Source organism: Poecile atricapillus, chromosome 22, assembly GCF_030490865.1.
Source record: "Poecile atricapillus isolate bPoeAtr1 chromosome 22, bPoeAtr1.hap1, whole genome shotgun sequence".
Taxonomy (NCBI): Eukaryota; Metazoa; Chordata; class Aves; order Passeriformes; family Paridae; genus Poecile; species Poecile atricapillus.
In genome coordinates, this window is record NC_081270.1 from 4326322 (window position 1) to 4347238 (window position 20917).

The 20917-nt window shown below is 59.9% G+C and overlaps 4 protein-coding genes across 5 annotated transcripts; 1 reads left to right on the forward strand and 3 right to left on the reverse strand.

Moving 5' to 3' along the window:
- Positions 1-13: 13 nt before the first annotated feature.
- Positions 14-2559, reverse strand: RPL22 (ribosomal protein L22). Its single transcript, XM_058855023.1, has 4 exons — positions 2426-2559; positions 1913-2020; positions 1146-1270; positions 14-230 (listed from the first exon to the last, which is right to left on the reverse strand). The coding sequence occupies exons 1-4, from the start codon at positions 2435-2437 to the stop codon at positions 86-88; spliced, it is 390 nt and encodes a 129-aa protein (XP_058711006.1). The 5' UTR covers positions 2438-2559; the 3' UTR covers positions 14-85.
- Positions 2560-3665: 1106 nt separating this feature from the next.
- RNF207 (ring finger protein 207) lies at positions 3666-8876 on the forward strand. Its single transcript, XM_058855262.1, has 18 exons — positions 3666-3824; positions 4299-4489; positions 4651-4783; positions 4856-5000; positions 5084-5165; positions 5236-5311; positions 5395-5520; positions 5630-5676; positions 5803-5875; positions 5949-6017; positions 6124-6192; positions 6288-6409; positions 7458-7647; positions 7737-7922; positions 8005-8056; positions 8145-8262; positions 8331-8411; positions 8497-8876. The coding sequence occupies exons 2-18, from the start codon at positions 4299-4301 to the stop codon at positions 8657-8659; spliced, it is 1923 nt and encodes a 640-aa protein (XP_058711245.1). The 5' UTR covers positions 3666-3824; the 3' UTR covers positions 8660-8876.
- Positions 8877-9987: 1111 nt separating this feature from the next.
- ICMT (isoprenylcysteine carboxyl methyltransferase) lies at positions 9988-13702 on the reverse strand. The gene is made up of 5 exons (XM_058855263.1): positions 13460-13702; positions 13231-13319; positions 12981-13150; positions 12104-12321; positions 9988-11366 (listed from the first exon to the last, which is right to left on the reverse strand). The coding sequence occupies exons 1-5, from the start codon at positions 13682-13684 to the stop codon at positions 11184-11186; spliced, it is 885 nt and encodes a 294-aa protein (XP_058711246.1). The 5' UTR covers positions 13685-13702; the 3' UTR covers positions 9988-11183.
- Positions 13703-14340: 638 nt separating this feature from the next.
- ACOT7 (acyl-CoA thioesterase 7) lies at positions 14341-20291 on the reverse strand. Of its 2 annotated transcripts, none has more exons than XM_058855308.1 (9): positions 20107-20291; positions 19324-19441; positions 18747-18903; positions 18171-18262; positions 17922-18036; positions 16754-16840; positions 15903-16019; positions 15532-15716; positions 14341-14949 (listed from the first exon to the last, which is right to left on the reverse strand). In XM_058855308.1, the coding sequence occupies exons 1-9, from the start codon at positions 20274-20276 to the stop codon at positions 14845-14847; spliced, it is 1146 nt and encodes a 381-aa protein (XP_058711291.1). In that variant the 5' UTR covers positions 20277-20291; the 3' UTR covers positions 14341-14844. The 2 variants fall into 2 exon arrangements, with proteins under 2 accessions (XP_058711291.1, XP_058711292.1); XM_058855309.1 differs by lacking the exon at positions 20107-20291 and adding an exon at positions 19532-19667.
- Between the last annotated feature and the right edge of the window lie 626 nt (positions 20292-20917).

A 20917-nucleotide genomic window follows, 5' to 3' on the forward strand; every position in this document is an offset into this window, starting at 1 on the left:
ACCGAGCACGGGCTATGAACAACTCTGCTGCTGTTTATTCCAGAAAAGCGAAACTGTACAAAATGGCCGTCAGCGGCGGTGGGGCTCAATCCTCTTCCTCCTCCTCCTCCTCGTCCTGGTTGATCTGGAAGTAGCGCAGCTCATAGCTCTCCTTGCTGTTGGCCACCACGCGCAGCCAGTCCCGCAGGTTGTTCTTCTTCAGGTACTTCTTCGTCAGGTACTTGAGGTACCTGTGGGAGAGGCATGGCTGACAGTGGTGCCCCTCTGCCCTCTGCCAGTCCCCCAATTTTGGCTAAAATATCCTTATTCCCGCAGGCTCCCACCTCCAGTAGGATCAACACATCCCACTGGCCACCTCCTAGCAAAGCTCCTGCCAGGAAACACTGTAACCAGGAAAATAACACCATAATGGCCTGCCAGGAATACTGGGAAATCATTCTTGGCCCAACAAGGTTGCAAGCCCAGTGCCTTGTACCCACCCCAGAGGGAATCTCCACTGGGATGGTTAATACCCAGGGCTGGGATGTGCCAGGTGTGGCACCGACGTGGAGCAAAAGTGTTGGGTGCTCACGGGGCAGGGCACGCCCACTGCCCACACAGCTCTGCTTTTCTCACCATTCTGCATGCCCAGCCAGCTCCTGAGCCACCTCTGCCGTGGCACAACCCTGGTCTGCCGACGGCAGCACAAGGACAGGCAGCCAGAAGTGGGCAGAGGGCCAGTGCACCACAGGATGAAGGGGAACAATCTGGGACACCTTGGCACAACCACATTCTGCTGATGCCGGCCCAAGAAAGACCAAAACCCCACAAGATGAGGGAAACAACGTGGGAGACCTTGGCTGCAGATACTCCTAAATTCTCCATTCAGCATCTTTTGGCTGCAGGTCCCCTCACTGCCCAGCCCAGCAGCCTTCCCAGCTGGAATATCAAACACATTCCTCTCTCATATATCATTTGGGAAGAGCAGCCACTCAGCGAGTGCCAGGTAGCACAAATTCCAGCACAACTCCTGCACTGTGACCTTTTCCCTGCCAGCTCCTCCTGCCCACAGGCTCTCAGCATACACTGGTCATCCCCTGCCAAGGACCACCTGCGGCCACACTGACCAAGGGGACCCGGCGGGACTCGGGCCTACCCCACCTCACCTCTTGGAGAACGGCACCTCTGATGTGACCGTAATCTTGCTCTTGCTCCTCTCGATGGTCACCACGCCCCCGCCCAGGTTTCCCGCTTTGCCGTTCACCTTGATCCGTTCCTGCAGGAACTGCTCCTGCAGGAGGAACACAGCCGTGAGCCGGGGCCACAGCTCCCACCAGACACAGCCCCCACAGGCTGGCTTGTGCCTGGTGCTCTGGAGCTGGGGAACAGACACCAGTGCCCCCATAGCACAGGAGAGCAGGGGAGAACCCCTTCCTCAGGCCAGGCTAATCCACACCATCAGAGCCACACCTGGGTGAGATGCTCAAGCATGAACATATCGGATTGGCATGTTGGGGATGTTCCTGCCCTCCAAGGGGACAGCCAGGACAGTGGGGTCAGGGTCTGAGCTCCCCTCAGCCCGAGCCTTGCCCAGATCCATGCTGGAGCGGGGCTTGGATGGGCATAGGTTCATGACACCAGACTTCAGCATCCCTGGCCTTACTACATCCCTGCCACGACACAAACTCACCCAGCAGAGATGGACAGGAAAACTGTACATGAGCAGGGACAACGTTTGTGCTTAATTACGAAGCGTCCCAAACCCAGCCTCATGCCCAACCCCAGCACGCCTTGCTCCTCTGCCCATGGGACAGCCCCAAGGGAGCAGGGCAGAGCCGCGGGATAGCCGGGGATGATCGGAGCCGAGCATCACCGTGGGAAGGCCCCCGAGGGCGGTGGAGCCATCACGGCTCCAGGGAGGCCCCGCACTCACGAAGTTGGCGGCGTCCATGATGCCATCCTCGACGGGGTGCGTGCAGTCCAGCGTGAACTTCAGAACCTGCTTTTTCTTCTTGCCACCTTTCGCCGCAGGCTTCTTCTGCTGTAGGGGGAAAGAGTGAAAGAGAGTGAGAAAGAAAGGGAGGGAGAGCGCCGTGAGGGACCGACCCCGGGCAGCGGGGAGGGGCCGAGGCCGAGCTCCGGGCTGGCCGAGAGGGGAAGGGCCCAGGCATGGATCGAGATCAGGGACAGCGCGGTGGGAATGGGACTCGCCCGCCGCCCGCTTCCACGATCCGGATGGGCGGCGGGCGTCGCGTGGGGCCCCGGGAAGGCGCGGGCCGGGCCTGGCCCCACGCGGAGAAGAGAGGGCGGAGGCAGGCGGCGCGGCTGGGACAGGCGGCGGGCCTGCGGGGGATGCCGGGGGTCGGGGCGGGTCGGGGCCTGTCTCGGTGGCGGCGGGGGGAGGCTCGGGGAGGTGGCGGCCGGTGCCGGTCCCGCGCTCACTCACCGCGGGCGCCATGGCGGCTCCGCGCGAGGCAGAAAGGGAGCGCGCGCCGCGCGCCTGCGCACAACCACGCTCGGCCCGTCCCAGCCGAGCGCCGACGGCGTCGATCGCTTCCGGTCGCACCCGTGCAGGGCGGCTGCGAGCGGACAGTGATGCCTGGGGGGGCGGGGCGAGCGCGGGGGCCGGGCGGGGGCGGGGCCGGACGGGGGCGTGGTCTGGGGACACGAGCGGCCGGTCTGGCCGGGAGCGGGGGGGGGGCGGCACGTGCGGTGCGCGTGCCCTGCACCCCGCACCGGGCACGGAGTGACCCCCGCTCCCCGGGAACCTCACCGGGCACGGAGTGACCCCTCCGCTCCCCGGGAACCTCACCGGGCACGGAGTGACCCCTCCGCTCCCCGGGAACCTCACCGGGCACGGAGTGACCCCCGCTCCCCGGGAACCTCACCGGGCACGGAGTGACCCCTCCGCTCCCCGGGAACCTCACCGGGCACGGAGTGACCCCTCCGCTCCCCGGGAACCTCATCGGGCACGGAGTGACCCCCGCTCCCCGGGAACCTCACCGGGCACGGAGTGACCCCTCCGCTCCCCGGGAACCTCACCGGGCACGGAGTGACCCCTCCACACCCCGGGAACCTCACCGGGCACGGAGTGACCCCTCCGCTCCCCGGGAACCTCACCGGGCACGGAGTGACCCCTCCGCTCCCCGGGAACCTCACCGGGCATGGAGTGACCCCTTCGCAGCCCGGGAACCTCACTGGGCACGGAGTGACCCCTTCGCAGCCCGGGAACCTCACCGGGCACGGAGTGACCCCTCCGCACCCCGGGAACCTCACCGGGCACGGAGTGACCCCTCCGTACCCCGGGAACCTCACCGGGCACGAAGTGACCCCTCCGCTCCCCGGGAACCTCACCGGGCACGGAGTGACCCCGCACTCTGGCTCCTCACTTTTTACGGAGTTGCCCTTGACTGTGGGAGCCTCACTGCGCATGGAGTGATCCCCGCACCCCGGGGAGCCTCACTGCGCACGGGGTGACCCAGCACCGCGGGGAGCCTCGGTGTGTACTGGGTGATCCCGCACCCCGGGGCTCTCACTGTGCCCAGAGGGAGCCCCGCACCTCCTGCGGGCAATCACCAGGCCATGCAGATGCCCATGTCCCCGCAGGCTGAAGGCTACGCAGTTCCGTGTTCCCACACGCCGAGGGCTGTCCCCGCCGCAGGGCCCCGAGGAGCGCACGGGGCTATTTTTGGGCCGTGGCGTGGCAGCCGATCGGCAGTGCCAGGGGGCCCCACGTCACAGGGTCGGCCGGGCCTTGTCGCCTCGGCATCGGTCTCATTCCTGCCGGCACACGGTGAGCAGCAGCACAACTCGGCTCGGATCCCCCGACTTACAGACAGGGAGAGGTAAAGCCTTCACCTGGCCAGGACACACCTGTGCCCAGACGGGGATTTCGGGCATGTGGGGCACCTGGCTGCCTTCACTGCCAGGCTGCCACCGTAGGGCACATCCCTGGGCAGGGGACACCCCATTCTAGGGAATGCTTCCTCTGGGGGAACACCCTGTCCTGGACGAACCCCCACCCCTGTCCTGGGGGATGCTCGGCTGCAGGATGCTTCTTTGCAGGGAAGAGCCCATCTCAGGGAATGCTCCTGCTTTGGGGGACACACACCAGGGGGACACTGCAGCCCCCAGCCCGTGATACCATGGGAAGGGGCACGTTGGGGGCAGCCTCGTGCCGTGCAGCTCATAACCTAAAAATAGTCAGCAACCCATGGGCCCTGGGGCAGGATTCGTCCTTTCTGTGGCAACCACAGTGCTCTCAAAAACTGGTGCCACACGGGGTCCCTGGACACAGGGCTTGGCTCTCAACCCCACAGATGGCAGGTGGCATTTTCTCCCCACTGGGGAGCTGCTCGGAGCTGGAGAAGGCCAACTGCCACCCGCTCGTGTGCCTGCTCTGCCATGAGCCCTACCAGCATCCCTGCCTGCTCGACTGCTACCACAACTTCTGCGCCAGCTGCCTGCGAGGCCGCGCCAGCGATGGCCGCCTGCGCTGCCCACTCTGCGGGTAAGGGACAGCCCTTACAACCCCCCCAAGCACCGGGCATACCAGGGTTGGGGCACAGCACGGGGCTGGCAGCTCAGCACAGCACTGCTCTCTGCATCCCCAAAGCTGCCCCGCTGGCCCGGATGGGTGTCCCTATCCTTGTCCCCATCTCACCCCCACAGGCACCTCTCAGTGGTGAGGGGAGGCACGGGGTTGCCCCCCGTGGACCGGCTCCTGCAGTTCCTGGTGGACAGCTCAGCTGACAGCGAGGAGGATGTGCAGTGTGCCAACTGTGACCGGTGCTGCACCAAGGCGGTGAGGGCAGCGGGGTGGGTAGGAGACCCCCACCAGGGCCATGCCTGCCACCAACTACATCCCCTCACACAGGAGCTGGACACCATGTACTTCTGCAACACCTGTGGGCAGCCCCTCTGTGCCCCGTGCCGTGAGGAGACCCACCGTGCCAGGATGTTCACCCGCCACGAGATTGTCTCCCTCTCCAAGCGCACCAAAGACATCCACAAGAAGTGCCGTGAGTGCCATGCCAGGCTGTCCCATGCCATGCTGTGCTGCAGTGTGCTGTGCCAGGCTACGCCATGTTCCTGTCCCCTGCAGCACTGCACGAGGAGCCCTACATCATGTTCTCCACTGAGAAGAAGTCCATGCTCTGCATCAACTGCTTCAGGGACATGCAGGGGTGAGTAGTCCCAGCCCCACACTTGCCGTGTGCCCCATCCTGTGCTTTCCCCTGATGTCTGTGCCTGCAGGGAGAGCCGGGCACACTGTATCGACATTGAGACGGCGTACATGCAGGGCTGCCAGCGGCTGGACCAGGCAGTGATGGTGGGCAGGGCTGGGGGGTGTGGGGGTGGTGAGGGGGTGCAGCACTGTCCCCTGCACTGCAGCTGCCCCGCCACCCCGGGCAGGCTGTGAAGGAACTGCAGACCTCCACGCGTGAGGCCATTGTCCTGCTCAAGGCCATGATCGAAGAGGTTCGCAACAGTGCCAGCGAGGAGGAGGCAGCCATCAACTCCCTCTTCAGCCGCATGCAGGTCTGAGGCAGCCACCTGTCCATTGAGCCCTGTGCCCGTGGGACAGAGCCAGGGTAGTGGTAAGGGACTGGGGGGGCTGTACGACACAGGGCGGCTCTGCCATTTGCAGGAGCAGCTCTCCGAGAGGAAAAAGACACTTCTGAAAGCTGTGCAGAGGTGAGGGACCATGGGCTGAGCCCTGTCCAAGGGATGTCCCCCCATCCCAAAGTGGTTTGGGATGCCTGGGGCTGGATGGCTCCCTGGGGTCTTGCAAAGGCTGTGCCATGCCCTGCTCTGCTGCAGTCAACACGAGGAAAAGGAGAAGGCATTCAAGGAGCAGCTAGCCCACCTTGCCTCCCTGCTGCCCACTCTGCAGGTAGGGTCTCCCAGCAGGCAGGGACATCCTGACACCAAAGCCAGGCAGTGACAGACCCCCTCCACACACACAGGTCCACCTGGTGACCTGCTCGGCCTTCCTGAGCTCTGCCAACAAAGCTGAGTTCCTGGACCTGGGCTATGTGAGTGTTGCCAGCACTGCAGGGTGGTCAGAGCATCCTGAAGGAGTGCTGAGCTCCGGGGCAAGGTGCTGGGCACCCCTCACCATGCTTCATCGCTGCCTTTCAGCAACTGATGGAGAGGCTGCAGAGAATCGTCAAGCTGCCACACCGCCTGCGGCCAGCCCAGACCAGCAAGGTAGAGCCCTGCCCTGCCCAAGGCAGAGCCTGTGGGCAGTGCCAGCTGCCAGCTCTGCCCCAGCCCCAGTCACACTCTCCTCTCTTGCCCCCCAGATCAACAGCGAGTACCGGGCAGAGTTCGCCCGTTGTCTGGAGCCCCTCCTGATGCTCAGTCCCCGTCGCTCCGTGGTGGGCAGCGCTGGTGGCATTGGTCCTGGCATCACTGGCACAAACATGTGAGGTGCTAGGATTGCACCCAAGGCACATGTGCTGCTGTGTCCCCTGCCACGTGCCACACTGCACAGTCCCCTCAGCATCTCACCATGCTAAGCTTGCCCCTGATGCTGCCCTTGAGCCTGTCACCTCAGCAGTGGTACCAGGACAGCACAGGCACAGCTGCACTGATGAACAACAGGCTTCAAGTGACACTTCTGGGAAGTGGGGTGGGTGGCAGAGGGGTGGGCAGCATCAGGGCTGGCAGCTGGGGGCCTGGTTGAACCTCACTCTGTTCCCCAGCCCAGCCCCTGCCATGCTCCCCAGAGGGCAGAACCCCCCTCTCCATGGGTGGTCCACCTGAGCCAGCTCCTGCTCGCCCACATGCCCATGGTGCTGCAGCCTCTTTGCCTGCCACTATTTTTATCAGAATTTCAGGGAAGTGCTCAGCCATTCTTCACTGGGGATATATTTAGGCCTGTTGATGTCACAGCAGCACCGGCCCTGCCAGGTCCTCCCGGCCAGAGAGGACAAACGGGCACTGCCGCCCCATGGGGACTGCTCCTCACCCCCAGCCAGGCTTGGCACTGCAGGGTGGCTGAGCTCCTAGGGGCTGCTGGCCCCAGCACGGGCAGGGGGAGCACGGCGCTGCACGGTAGGACCAATGATGGTGGTGGTGGTTAGCACGGGGAGACTATGGGATGGGGGGAAACAGAGGGACAGTAGTGCCTGCCAAGGGGCCAGGAGATACCAGCAGTGAGGGAGCGAGCTGTATCCCGCCCTTTAGAAACTGGAGGGTGCCGAGCTCAGCTCCTGGCTTCACACAGCCACAGCTGGTTCCAAAACTGCAGGAATGGGGAGAGCAGCCCACAGAAATCTGATTTTTGGGACAACATAAGGCACCTCTCACTGAACCCCTGTGCCTGGGCGAGGGAAGGGACACGTGGGACTGGTGCATCCCCAGGTTCACGGGAGACAAGGGGCGGTGGGGCTGCACTGGTGGCATGGTCCCTGGCACATCACCCCCACTGCTGCTCACCTGCAGCATGTCACTGTCACCTCTCCATGCAGGCTCCCTGGTGGCCAATGCTCCAAGACCCTCATGGTGCCCAGCTGCCCCCCCACCAGTGACAAAATGTCCACCGGCCCCATGGTGAAGAAGCCAACAATGCATCGATACATCAGCACCAAGGTGCTCCTGGCTGAGGGGCGCGAGACCCCCTTCGCCGAGCACTGCCGCAACTACGAGAACACCTACCGGGTAGGGAGCATGGGTCGAGGCAGGGTGGGATGGGACAGGACGGGCCAGGCTGGTGCTGCTCATGTGGCTGTGCCCCCCGGTTCCTGCAGATGCTGCAGACGGAGATACAGGGCCTGAAGGACCAGGTGCAGGAGCTGCACCGTGACCTCACCAAGCACCACTCACTCATCAAGTCAGAGATCATGAGCGAGATCCTGCAGAAGTCGCTGCAGATGGACGTGCAGATTGCAGCTCACTACTCCGCCGTGGAGATGATGCGCAGCGTCTTTGAGGAGGTACAGCCAGCACATCCTGGCAGAGCAGGGCCCCTCTGTGCCATACTGCCACAGACTACCCAGCTCCCTCTCTTCCTTCCAGGTCTGGGAGGAGACCTACCAGCGGGTAGCAAATGAGCAGGAGATCTATGAAGGTACTGGTGACCCCACGCTCCCTCCCTGTGCCCCCTGTGCTCACCCCCTGGGGGTGGCCATATCCCAGCCCACTCCTCTCGCCCCCAGCCCAGCTCCATGACTTGCTGCAGCTGCGGCAGGAGAACAGCTGCCTGAGCACCATCACCAAGCAGATCGCGCCCTACATCCGCTCCATTGCCAAAGTGAAGGAGCGGCTGGAGCCCAGGTGAGGGGTGCAGGGGCTTTCAGGGCCAGGGGGGACATAGCTCATGGCTCACACCCCTCCCACCACAGGCTGCAGGAGCCCCAGGAGCCCAAAGAGGAACAGGCCCAGATGCTGCTCAAGATCTGTGATGACAATGAAGTGGTGCCAAGGTAGGTGACAGCAAGCACCTGAGTGCCAAGTTCCTTCCATGCCTTCTCAGACAGTGACCCTGTCAAGGTGCCTTCCCTTCCCCAGGGATGCCTCGCCTGGCAGCAACAAGGTGGCTTCAGCCAGCCCTGGGGAGGCCTTCATGCCCAGGGACAACCCTGGAAACCTCTCCCCAAAAAACAAAGACTGCTGCACGGGCCAGCAGAAGAACGGAGCAGAGAGTGCTACTCTGAAAGAGCCGGCACCGTAGAGCCCAGTGCTGGACACATGGCAGAGCTGCTGGGCAGAGCCATGCCCTGGTCACTGACCAGCTCCTCTTGCCCAGTGCCACAAGCCAGGGCAGGAAACAGCCCAGGCAGCCTTGTCTGCAGGACATACAAAGGCCTCAGGTGGACTTGCTTCTGAAAAACTCTCTTTGTGCTCTCCCTTGCGTGTGTCAGAGTGAAATAAAATGGTGCAGTTGTCAATGTCTGCGTGGTTCTGCAGCACTGACAAAAGGGATCTGCTGCCTCAGGGTGTCCAGCTGCTCCTAAAACCAAAAGATCAGCAAATTATGGGGAAAAATAACTCCCAGGGCAGGGCCAGGGGTACACAGCCAGGTGATGGAGCATCCTGTGAAGTGCCAGGCAGCCATGCACCAATATGGGCTAGGTGCCAGGAACAGCTAGAGGTTCCCTGCTCATGGGGGAACTAAGAACCCACCAATCACTGTGGCACTGAGGGCAGGGTTTCACAGATTACTCCAGTTTTTCCCTAAAACTTCACATGCTTTCCCCACACTTGGTAAGCTGCTGTCTCCTTGCAGAGCTTCTGGTCACAGGACTTAGGAAAAGGTTAAGAGAAGCTGTTGGTCTCAAAAGTCTAAAGAGGCACTGAAGGTTTTGCTCAAGGTGAAGTTTATCCCTTTCTTTCGGTGCCAACACATCCTGCTTGGACAGAGCCTGCACAGCTGGAACTGGCACTTGCGAAATTAGGATCAAGGTGCATTCACTATGAAAAATAATCTGGGAATGAGGCTTTGTTTCTGTTGTCAAACAGCACATCAAACCCAAGTGACAATTGCTTGTTTCAAAGTTCCTTTGATCAAGGGCACAGCAGGAACATTACTGCCTACAAAAAAATTAGTTACAATTAACCAGCTCGAGGCACCACTGGCTGCAACCAGAGCTTCCTGAGCAAGAACAGCCCAAGTGGGAGCCTCCAAGTGCCCAGCACAGATCAGCACTCTCCAACTGGTGAGTTTTCACCTTTGTTCTTTTCTCCCAAGCCAAAACTCTGCTCAGCAAAGGACACATTACCAGCGAGGGTATCAGGCAGATGCTCTGTGATCAAGCAAACCCAGTGGAGGATGGACTCTGCATCAGTTCAGCAAGGAGAAATGGAGGGTCAGGGTCAGGGTTAGGGTCAGCCTCATCCTTGTGGCTCCACAACCCCACAAGTCACTGAGTCACAACTGTGCCTCAACACAGTGCTGGTGTGTTCTGAGAACCCACCAGGAATTATAAAGGATTCCGGTGTCCAGCACCTCAAAGTGCCACCAGCACCTCAAGAGACCGTCAAATAACCAGACAGAAGATGGCAATGTTTTCTCTATTTTTTTTTTTTTTATAAAATAGAAAACCTAAACCCAAACCCAAGCCATTCTCACCAAGTGCCCCTTCCTGAGCCATACCGCAGCGCCTTCCCCATGGAACACCACAAGCTCCAAGCATGAACTGACAAGCAAGTCATTTCCATTCCAGCAAGGAAGAATAATGTAGAACTCAAAAAAACAGTGAACCTCTTTGGTATTTAACAACAAAGTTATACCACACAGCTCAGTGGGAACCATTTCCAAATGGTTACTATAAAAGAGTGTTTGCTAGCCCAGCTCTTCTCCTAGTTGGAGATTTCCCTAGAAGCATCTCCTACTCACCCTGACATCACAGCTTTTACCCAAAAGAGCAGGGGAGGATCTCAGGGACTAAAGCCCTTAGCAAGCCTGGCAGCTGTGGTTCTTTCACAACCCAGAATCCTGGGACCTCTGCAAGACGGAGGCAGCCTGGCAGGATAGGAAGCAGCGTGATTTGGAAGCAGGAAGAAGGAACAGAGGTGGCAGCGGGAGGCAGCAGCTGGAGCAGTGACACTGCATCCACAGCAGCATCCGAAGGAGGAGAAGCGGGCCCAGAAGTGCTCAGATCCAGTGGCATGAGGGGAGCAGCAGAACCCTCCCTGCAGACCCCAAGGCCAGAGAGAACTGGGTGGTGCCATGCTGCTGGCACTCTGGTGCTTCAAGGGCAGGCAGAGCCAGAGGCTGCTCCCACTGGCTGCCCCAGTGCCAGCTCAAGGAGTTTGGCCCGAAGAGATTAAAGCCGTGTCACCGGGCTCACGAGGTCAGAAAGCTTTAAAATTGAATTATGCAACAGGAACAATCTGCTGCCCAGCACCTTCCCCGCCCAGGGCCAGGAGGGCAGTGCTGTTTTCTGGTAGAATCAGTTCCAGAGCCGTTCCAAGACAATTCAGCTGCTGCAGGCAGGACTCATTCTCTTTAGGGTCACTACAGGCTAAGTTATCTGGAAGATCCCTGAATGTGCAACGAAGGACTGATCTCAAGGAGGACGAACGAGCTTCTGATCTATGAGTGACCCAGCAGGCTGCCCAACGCTGCAGCCCTCCACCAGCTCCTCCTGGGTGGCCGGGAAATACCAACAGGCACCTCCAGAGGCCAGTGCCACACAGCCTCTGGGCACAGCAGGAGCTGGGCGTCTGCTCAGCCAGTCTGGTTTTCGCCCATGTTACAGTTCCAGTTTGACTCCTTTAATAAAAGGGAGACCCGAAGGCACCTTCCTTTTGTACTCCAGATACTCTTCTCCAAAGAAGTGAATGAGTGTGATCTCCTCCTCCTCAATCCGCTCCCTGAAGAAGCGCCAGGACGCCAGTGCGTAGCCCACCACGCAGATGGGATTGCAGAGCAACACCTGGAACAGATGTTGCTGGTGAGCGTCTCCTCGAGAACCCAAGACTGCCCCAGCCCCACAGCTCATCCCCCTCCAGAGACATTGGCACAGAAAAAGAAAAGACCCCAACACTCCTTGTGAAACTTCAAAAGCACGAGTTTCTCCCCAGAATGAAGAAAGCAGCGCACAGGAAGCACTGGCGTCACTGCCCCAGCTCTCAAAAGCTCTATGTACTATCCATGGACTCTCTCCAGAGAAACATAATCCAATGCCAGTGCCCAGCCAGCCAAAAGAACACACAGCTACAGAAGCACTGAGCTATGGCTCAGGTGCAGCTAGCCAGAGCTGACCCTCTAGTCAGGGAGTGTCCTTGCCCTCAACACCAGGACTGGTGTTTGGCAGGAGCAAAACACCAGCACTCGTGGAAGGCATCTTGACCACAGGGATACAGAAAACTCTGCACACCAGCTTTAGACCAGCAGCAAATCACACCCCAAGCCTCCAAGGGGGTTGTGGGTCAAAACCCCAGCTCCATCACGTCTCCTTACTGCACAGAGAAAATTAAAGGAACAGGATCTTCCCAAAGATCACATGGGCCAGAGTGCTCAGGGATTCCTGATTTCCTGTGTGCCAGTGGGAGGCAGCAGAATCCATGCCCAGCATCAGGTGGTGTCTGCACCCCATCACAGCGTATGCAGCACTGAGAGCAAAGACTGGGGTTGTGACACGAAAGAATCTGAGCACACTGGATATAGTACCTGTGTTCCAATACTCCAGTAAAACCATCCCACGTAGGACGGGTGCCGGAACCACCCGTACACCCCACTTGTCACCAAAGTGTGGGTGTCAGATTTCTCGTTCTGAACGATGTGGTTGAAGTTGGAGCCAGCCGTAAGCATGGCTGCTTTCCTCAGGCAGTCCCCGAAGATCACCATCAGCAGCCCCACGGTGCTCAGCCAGGTGATCTGCTTCAGCTCTGCATGGACAGGGAGGGGCACAACGGGTTTGCGCAGGTCTCAAGGGGTTCAGGGGGCTGCTCAGTGAGTGGGCTTTGCCCCCCATCTCAAAGCAAAATGTGTGACAGCAGCAGTCATGCGCTGTCCTCCCACAACAAACAGATAAAACCAGCAACCCCTGCTTGGTGTTAGAATAGATTAGTCCGTGGGGCCCAGCTGTAGAGGCTCAGCAAAGATAACACAAAGCACAGCCAAGGACATACTCAAACTGCTACAAAACAATAAAGGGGAATAGCTTCCCTCTCCCAGGAATAAACAGGTGAGCACAGCCAGTTTGCCCCAACTGGGCAACCAGCAACATATTTTGATGACTTGATTTTATTCCTGCCAAAAGGCAGCAGCCAGATGTACCTGACACATCATTCTTGTACCTCCAAGGCAGGAAAGGGCTGAAAATCCCCTGGCCTGGCATGTCAGAGTGAGGACGGGCTCCCCCCTGCCCTCCCAAGATCCAACCCGAGAGGCTTTGAGCACTTAGGGATTATGACCATGACAAAGCTGATGCAGGGCTGTCACGGGGCAGCAAGCTGAGGGTCACTTGCTCTTTGCCATCAGACAGATGGACCCCAGGCGAGCCACGTGCAGCTGGGCAGAATCAGGGAGGGATGGGGTGGCTGACCTGGGAAGAAGAGCTTCTCCAGCGTGAACTCCACCCAGGAGGACAGGGCAGCCAGGTTGTACTCGAAGCTGTGGTTGAGTAGGAAGGAGTCCAGCGAGAGGCTGCGCGGGTTGTTGATGGCTGTCACCAGATACTCCGAGTAGTGAAAGAGGGAGAGGGAACACATGTACCTGCGGCGGGAGGGATGGAAGGGCAGGTTTAGCAGGGCCGGGGGCACCGCGCCCTCCCGGCTTCTCGGCCCGGCCCTTACCATCCGAAGTGGCGCCAGGCGGAGCGGCCGGCGCTCAGCAGCAGCCCGCAGCCGAAGGCGAAGCCCAAGAAACAGGCCCGGACGGCGATCTGCAAGCACAGGGAGGGGAGAACGCGCTGCCGCCGCCGCTCCCCGGGCCCGGGGTATCCCTACCGGCGCACCTCGGGACCGGTACGGAACCCTCCACAGCCGCACTTCATCCCGCCGCCCGCCGGGGCCACCCCCGTACCTTGTAGAGCGGCCGCGGATAGACGAGCAGCAGCGCCGCGTTCACGCCCGCCACGTGCAGGGCGAGAGCTAGGCGGCCGCGCAGGCCGGGAGCGGCCAGCAGGGAGGGGGACGAGCCGAGTAGCAGTGGCAGGGCCGCCACCGAGGCGCCGAGCAGGAAGGAGCAAAGGCTGGCGCGGCCCTCCCGGCCCAACCGCCCCCTCCGCGCCACCGCCGCCGCCATCATGGCGGCCCCGCCCCACCCGCGTCGCCCGGGAAACGGCCCCGCCGCTCTCGCGAGAGCCCCGCCCCGCGCAGCCGCGGCAGCAGCGGAGAGCCGGCGATCTCGCGAGAGTCGCGCGGCGGCCGCAGGCGGTGCTGTGGGGCGGGGCCGGGCTGCGGCTGGTGGGGCTGGTTCGGGTTCGGTCACGGAGCCGCCGGGGTTGGAGACCTTGGCCATCACCCTGTCCCGCCGCCCGCCCGACACCGCCGCTGTCACCCCTAAAGCACATCAGCCAGCGCCAAACACTGCTGAACACCTCCAGGCATGGTGACTCCATCACCTTCCTGATGCCTGAGCTCCCGAACACAGAAAACATTTTCTGATACCTGTTCTGAATTTCCACTCTGTCAGCCTAAAGCCATTGCCCCCTGTCCTCGCACTGCAGGCACGGTAAAAGAGACGAGCCCCCACCTCACTACACCCTCCTGTCAGGTAGTTTATTGTTTAATACGCGAAACCGCGAACCCATCCCGGCAGGAACTGCTCTGAGAGTCCCGTTAAAACAGCCAGACTTCCTTAAAAACAAGGTCGTGAGCGCCTGGCGCCACTTGGGGAGCACGGGCGGATCTGGGGGAGGGAGGAAAAGCACAATTGTTTGAAATAAAAATGTCAGCCTTTCATTCCAGTCAATGAAACAGACTTTATTTATGCCACAGGATTCCTTAAATAACTTAGATGTGCACAGAGAACTACCTAGAGATGTCACAGACATTCAGTGCGGCCCCGGCGCGGCGCGGCACGTACGAAAGCTTTGGTGTGCATGGTAGGACAAACCAGCGAGTCAAACACAGCAGCACAAAGACTCGCGGCCTCACGCGCCCCTCAAGCCACCACACACCTCCGTCCTGGCTCTGACACAGGCAGGAGCGTCGCCAATGGGATCAAACAGCAACAATGGCTCTGGAGGCAGATGGTAAATGCCTGGGAAGACTCCTGGGGGCTTTCAGGGAGCTTCAGCCACCTGAAGCACGAGGTCTACGGCGCTGAGCCCATCAGCAGCAAAGCAGTGGCGCCGGCAGCAGGCTGGGGCGGGCGGAGGCATGGGGCTGGCGCGGACCGGACACAAAACGAACGGGAACAACCTGGATGTTTAGCGGGCGCTGGTGGCGAGGGTGCCGGACAGGTCACTGCTGGGCAGCCTGCTGCATCTGCGCCTGCCGCTTGGCTTTGGTCTGCAGGTACCTGCCCTTCCCTTCCTCGAAGCGACGCTTCTCGTCCTCTGTCTCCGTCTGAGGCCACAGAAAGAGTGCGAAGCTGCAGTGTCAGTGTGCTCCGAGTGTGTGCGGGAGGGAAATGTGCCTCCCTCAAAGAAGTATGAGGGAAAAGCTGCCCTCCGTCAAACACACAACATGACAGCCAGTGTGCTCCTGCACTAAGCAGGAGACCTGTGCCACATCAAATATTAACCAAGACCCCCAGTCAAGAGCACCACGTCAGCAAAGCCCTGCCAGGATTAGGAGAGCTAATATAGGCAGGAGGCTGGAATGGGAACACCATGGGGAGCAGCAATTAGGGATGTGAGGGCCTCTGTTGCCATTCAGGGTCCCCTGGAGCAGAGCCCACATGCAGCCTTGTCCTCAACAATGAGAAAGGGGAAAATCCCCAACCTCCACATTGGCAATTTTCAGAAGAAATAAAAAAAAAAACCCTGAAGCCTGCCCTGGAAAATCTCGTTCATGCTCATATTTTTCTGCTGAGTAACTAAAGGGAAGATGATTTCTTGGACAAAAAGTCTAGCTGGGCTCTGCCCCAGGAGGAGCAGGAGAGGTGATGGCCCTGCTGGCTCCAGTCCAGAGAGAAAAAGCCCTTACCAGCAGCTGCGGGACAGGCAGGGGCTTCCCTTCCTTGCTCAGGGATACATAGGTGAAGAAGGCGCTGACGGCACGGTACCGCTCCCGAGGCTCATCCACAAATGGGTCAGCATCCACAAAGACTTCTATTTCCATGGACTTATTGCTTGTGAATGTCATACGTCCTGAGACAGTGATGACACAGCCTGTGAAACAGAGAGGGGCTGGTGAAGGGAGCAAGGGGTCCTGCATGTTTTATGCTTAAGCTGTGTCTTAAGCAGAGCACAGGACAAATCAAACAGGGACTAATTTTTTCTGCTAGCATGTCCTGAGAGTGCACCCATGGGAGCCAGGGTGTGACAACACAGGAGATCACAGTGCCTGCCTGGTACCTTTTTTGATCTTCTCATGGAAGTTGATGGCATCCACCGAGGCAGTGACGATGTTGGTCTTGCAGTGGCGGGCAGCCACAATCCCAGCAACCTCATCCATGAGCTTCATGGTGACACCTGTGAGGGGAAGCAGAGTATCCTGTCTCAGGGAAGTCAGTGGGATTTCAGGAAAACCACACAAAGGTCAGTAAGGCCTCAGCATGGCCAAAGCTATGCTAGGGAATTGGACCAGAGATTAAGTCCCAGTTTCAGGAAAACCCAGTACCAGCACAAGGACTCCTGTCAATACCAGGGCAACATCCTCGCAGACCTGTGATTAAGATCAGCTCAGTCTCTCCCAAATTTCTCTGAGCAAACCTCACCCTTGCAAGGCAAGATCAGTCCCACAAATCTTGAAACAGCTCTGAGCCATGTTGGTTTTGTTTATTAAAGGATTAGGTGTGTGTTGTCCCAGCCCTCAGCAAACACACCTCTCCCAGAGCTTACACCACACATGCCAGCTCTGCAGGTGATGGGCGCTGCCAGCCAAGAGGAAATGACTTCAGCTAATTGCAGTGACACGCTGCGTGTTTGTACTCCAGGATTTGCAATCTCAGAGGCGATGACAAAACTGTAGGATTTACAGTTTGAGTATGTGAGTTTTTGGGACACAGAAAAAGAGGAAGCTTTTGTCTCAGCTAAAGCAACTCTGACCCTGACAGTCAATGCAAAGGGCCTGTGTGCCCAGAGGCAGACAGAGGCAGAGGCAGAGCCCACCAAAAACACTGAGTCACTCTCCAACCACACTTTGCTCCAGGGAAAAGCCACCTGGACCTGCAACCCAGCTGCTGCGCAGGGCAGTGCTCACTCACCTCCGTGCACAAAGCCCAGCAGTGTGCAGTCCGATGGGCCCACCAGGTGGATCAGGCTGGACTGGCTGTAGCCAACGGTGTGTGGCTCTGGTTAGAGAGCAAAGCGAGGTGAGAGCTGCTCAGTTGGCACCTGTACACCACCATACACCTCTGTCTTTAGTTGTCCAAAGAAAAAAAACATGGGGCTAAAAAACAAAGCTGAACTACGTTGAAACCAGTGGTTAAACCAGGCTGGAGAAGTTCCAAGGGCAGAGACTGTTCACCACCTGACGGGCTGCGGCCTCCCTCTAATCCCTACCCATCCACTCTATTCTAGCTCAGCTCATTTCTTTCTTTTCAAGCTTTCAAAGAGCATGAAAGCAAACAGGAGTGAACTGGGTCACACGGCAGTCTGCCTCCCGCCACAGCTGAAGCTCCCAGACCCTGCTGCATAGAGCCCCTGTTTTCCCCTTGGTGGGAAGATCTTCACCCCCCCATGCCCCCAACCCTGGCACATCCTGAGACACCCCTGTCCTACCACAACCTCCAGGTGACCCTCAAACTCCCAGCAGAGGAAATCCTCTCTCAGAAGAGCCTGTGTTTTCTATCTAATGAGAGATGTTAAAAAAGCTTAGAGGAAGGAAAAGCAGCCAAGTCCCACTCAAGGTGACCACCCATGCAGCAGCGCCTGCTGAGCCTTACCTTTTGTCTGCCTGTCTGTGAGCAGGGAGGACAGAGGAGAAAAAACATTTGAGCAACTTTCATCCCCCAACATTCCCCATGTGCCACTTCTCTGCCTCTGCCTGAAGACCACAGCCAGGCCTAGAGGTCACCCTTGCCCAGCCCTTGCATTTACCCCTTGCTGAGCAAAATCAGCTCTAGTGCACAAAATCTAGCTCTGTACACAAGCACACAAGGGATGCAAGGAGTGATACAGGAATGGGGTTTTGGAGAAGGGGATCTCATCCACCAGCCCCTGCAGGGTATCGCAGGCATCCACTCAGCTCTCCCTCCACTAACACACTGTGACTCCAAAATCCCATCCCCATCCCTGGTGTGGTGTTTCAGAATGCACACTTGCAGCTACAGGGCGCTGGGGATGACCAGAGTTGCCCTGCTCTCACCCAGAGCAGTTTGGTCTCCCAGTATTGCTGGGCAATTTGCACTGGCTACATACTGCCCATGTTACCTGGGTTGATGACAGGTAAGATCACATCACCATTTCTTTGCTTTGTTTCCAACCGATCCAGCTTTTGCTCCTCATAACGCTTCTTCCCCTCATCCTCCTGCTCCTTTCTCGCATACTGGAATAGAAAGCTAGTAAGAAGGGGATTGGCAAAGCCACTGGCACAGCTGGAAGTGCCAACAGGGCCAGGTTAGTGCCATTCCACAGGGAGGACAAGTTCCAGTTTTGGGGGACCCAAGTGAGCTGTCCTACCTGGATGGGGGGAACCTCAACGACCTTATTCACATTCTTCAGAGACAGAGGCACATACCACAGTGTCGCCTTGTTTGTCACCCTCTTTGCTCCTGGAGGAGAAGGGGGCAGCAGGTGAGATGGTGCCAAGGCCAGCAGTGCTGTACCTGCCACCAGTCTGGGGATGGGCACACACCAGCAATGCCACTGGCATTGGTGGTCCCTTGCCCTGCTGGCTCCTGCCAGGCTTTAGCTCGTAGCAGATGTGACAATGCAATGCGGATGTGTCCCAGCAAGCAGAACTGGTTGTCACAGCAACAGCAGGAAAAGGGGACTTTTTCAGGCCAAAGGCAGACACAGGCAGCAAATCAGGCAGGAAGAGCTATGAGCAGATTTTGCTGTTTTTCACTACAATAGAGCCATAAATCCCAGAGAGCCTGCTTGGCCTCCCTCCCCAGCACCCCCAGCTCTGTCAGTAAACATGCTAGATCTCCTCTCTGCCGAATGCTGCCAGTGATAGAGCTGAGGATGTGGTCACTGCTGCAAGCTCTTGGTTTAACACTGTTATTCCTGGAGCTCTGGAATACAGCCACCCACCTGTTAAAATGTTTTCAGACATAACGTTGACCTGAACCTCCACAGAGTGCCGGGAGGTGTAGGTGATCTCGGCACTGACATTGGCCACCTCGCCAATGCACATTGGTGAGAGGAAGTCCGTCCGCTCCACCCGTGCCAGTGCAGCCACACATGGCTCCTGGGGATAGTGAGACAGCCAAGGTAGTGATCAGAGCCACGCCATATGGGACCACAGCTGGCAGCTCCCTGAGATCAGCCAAACTGGCCATGACACGTGTGGCTCGGATACTGCAACCGCCACTTTATCAGCCACTGGCCATGCTTCCTTTGCCATCTGTAACCAGCACCGGGATTGCCCCAACTCACCTTTCTCGGGAGTTAAAACATTAACAGCAATGATGAGCAATAATGTTTCTGCTGGTAAACCACAATTTCAGCAGAATGCTTCTAGCTACTGGGCCCTGCCCAGCCAAAGACACCAGTGGTTTGCATACAGGAGCAAACACTCCCAGTGCGGGACTTCTGCTGCTCCTGAGACACGGCAGGGAGTCAAGGGTTACCATGCCGGAGGATGGCAGGCACTCCGGCACCTACTCACCCCGGCCTGGGAATTGCAGTGGCGGGTGCTGATGATGGCTCCTGCCTCCTCGATCATCTTCAGAATGGTTCCCCCGTGGACATTCCCCGCGATGTTGGCATCGTCTGGGCGCATAATCCTGCCGAAGGAGGTAGATGAGAACTCACAACCCCTGCCGCGCCCCCAGCCCAGCCCCGGTGCGGCTGCCTGGAGGCAGCATATCGCCCACCGGCTGAGCTGCCGGGCCATCGCTGCTCGCATGCGGCTTCCTGTGAGCGGCGATGGAAAGCGCTCCGAATTACTGCTGGGAGCGGAAGGAAGCAGGGCGCCTCAGCCGGGGCAGCCGGCGTCTCACCGGGGCCGCACCCCGCCGGGCCCGGGTGCGGCACAGACCGAGCTGGGCACGTGCCGGTGCTCCACGCGGCCTCCCGGCAGCAGCCGCGCTTCCTGCCAACGGCGAAAAACGGCCCGGGGGCACCGACACGGCGGCTGCGCGCTGGCCCGGACAGGAACTGCTGTTTCAGAGCGGCCGCACCCGAGAGCCGCGGGAACACAGGCGGGAGAACCGCGGCAGCCCTGCCCGCTCCCAGCCCCCGCACCACGGAGCACGGGCGCGGCGCTGCTGCGTCTCTGCCCGCGGCCGGTGTCACTGACAGCGTGACTAAAGCGGGCGGCGCCGCCGATGCCGACAGCAGGGCGGGCGGCATCTCGGTTGCAGACCGGCACCCGACCGCGGTCCCCAGCACGCCCGCCTCCCTGCCCTGCCCAGCCCTACCCGGGCCCCCGGCCGCGGCGGGGCCGTACCTGGACACCTGGATAGCGGCCGGGCTCGGGCCCGCGGCCCCCGGCTCCGACATGGCGGCACCGGAGCCCCGCCCGCAGCGGCGCTGCGGCACCGGCGCGCTTGGCCACGCCCCGCCGCGCCCTGGGCACGCCCCACCGCGCCCCGGCCGGGCCCCGCCGCCTTCCGCCATTGGCGGGCAGCTCGCGGCGCGCCCCCGCACGGGGCGGAGCGCCGGGGCCGCGGGGAAACGGGGCGGGGGCGGCTCCGCAGCTGCCCGCGGAGTTGTGCGACTCCACCGGGACTGGGGCCCCTCGCCGCGCCCAGGAGTGCCCTGTCAGCGCGGGGACGCGTGGGGAGTCAGGGTCTTCGGGTCTGCACAAGCAGCACCGTTCCCCCCCGCCCGCGTTCTCGGCGCCGTCGGTTCTCTCCGGCTGTAGCACAGCTCCCGTGGGCCCCCAGGGATTTTGCGTCAGGTGGTGGCGACAGTCTCGAGCAAGTAGTGATAGCTCGCAGTGGAGGGCACGCAGGGTCCGGAGGGGATCCAGGATCCTGCCCGGGGGACGCGGGGTGCCGGGAGCCGCGGCACTCGCGAACTCTCGGCTCTCGTTGGTGCGAGCGCGGCGGCGCGTCTCCGTAAGGGAGCGGAGGGTCTGCTGGCAGAACGACAGCCCGCGGGCGCGGGGGGCCAGGAATGCCGGAGCTCTCACCTAGCACAGCTCGGCGGAGGCAGGAGGGGGTGCAGGAGCCGGGGTGCCTGCCGCGCCACGCCCGGTGGGCACATGGCGCTCTCGCCCTCCATACCGCTACCGGTGTTATGAACCGCCTGCGGGA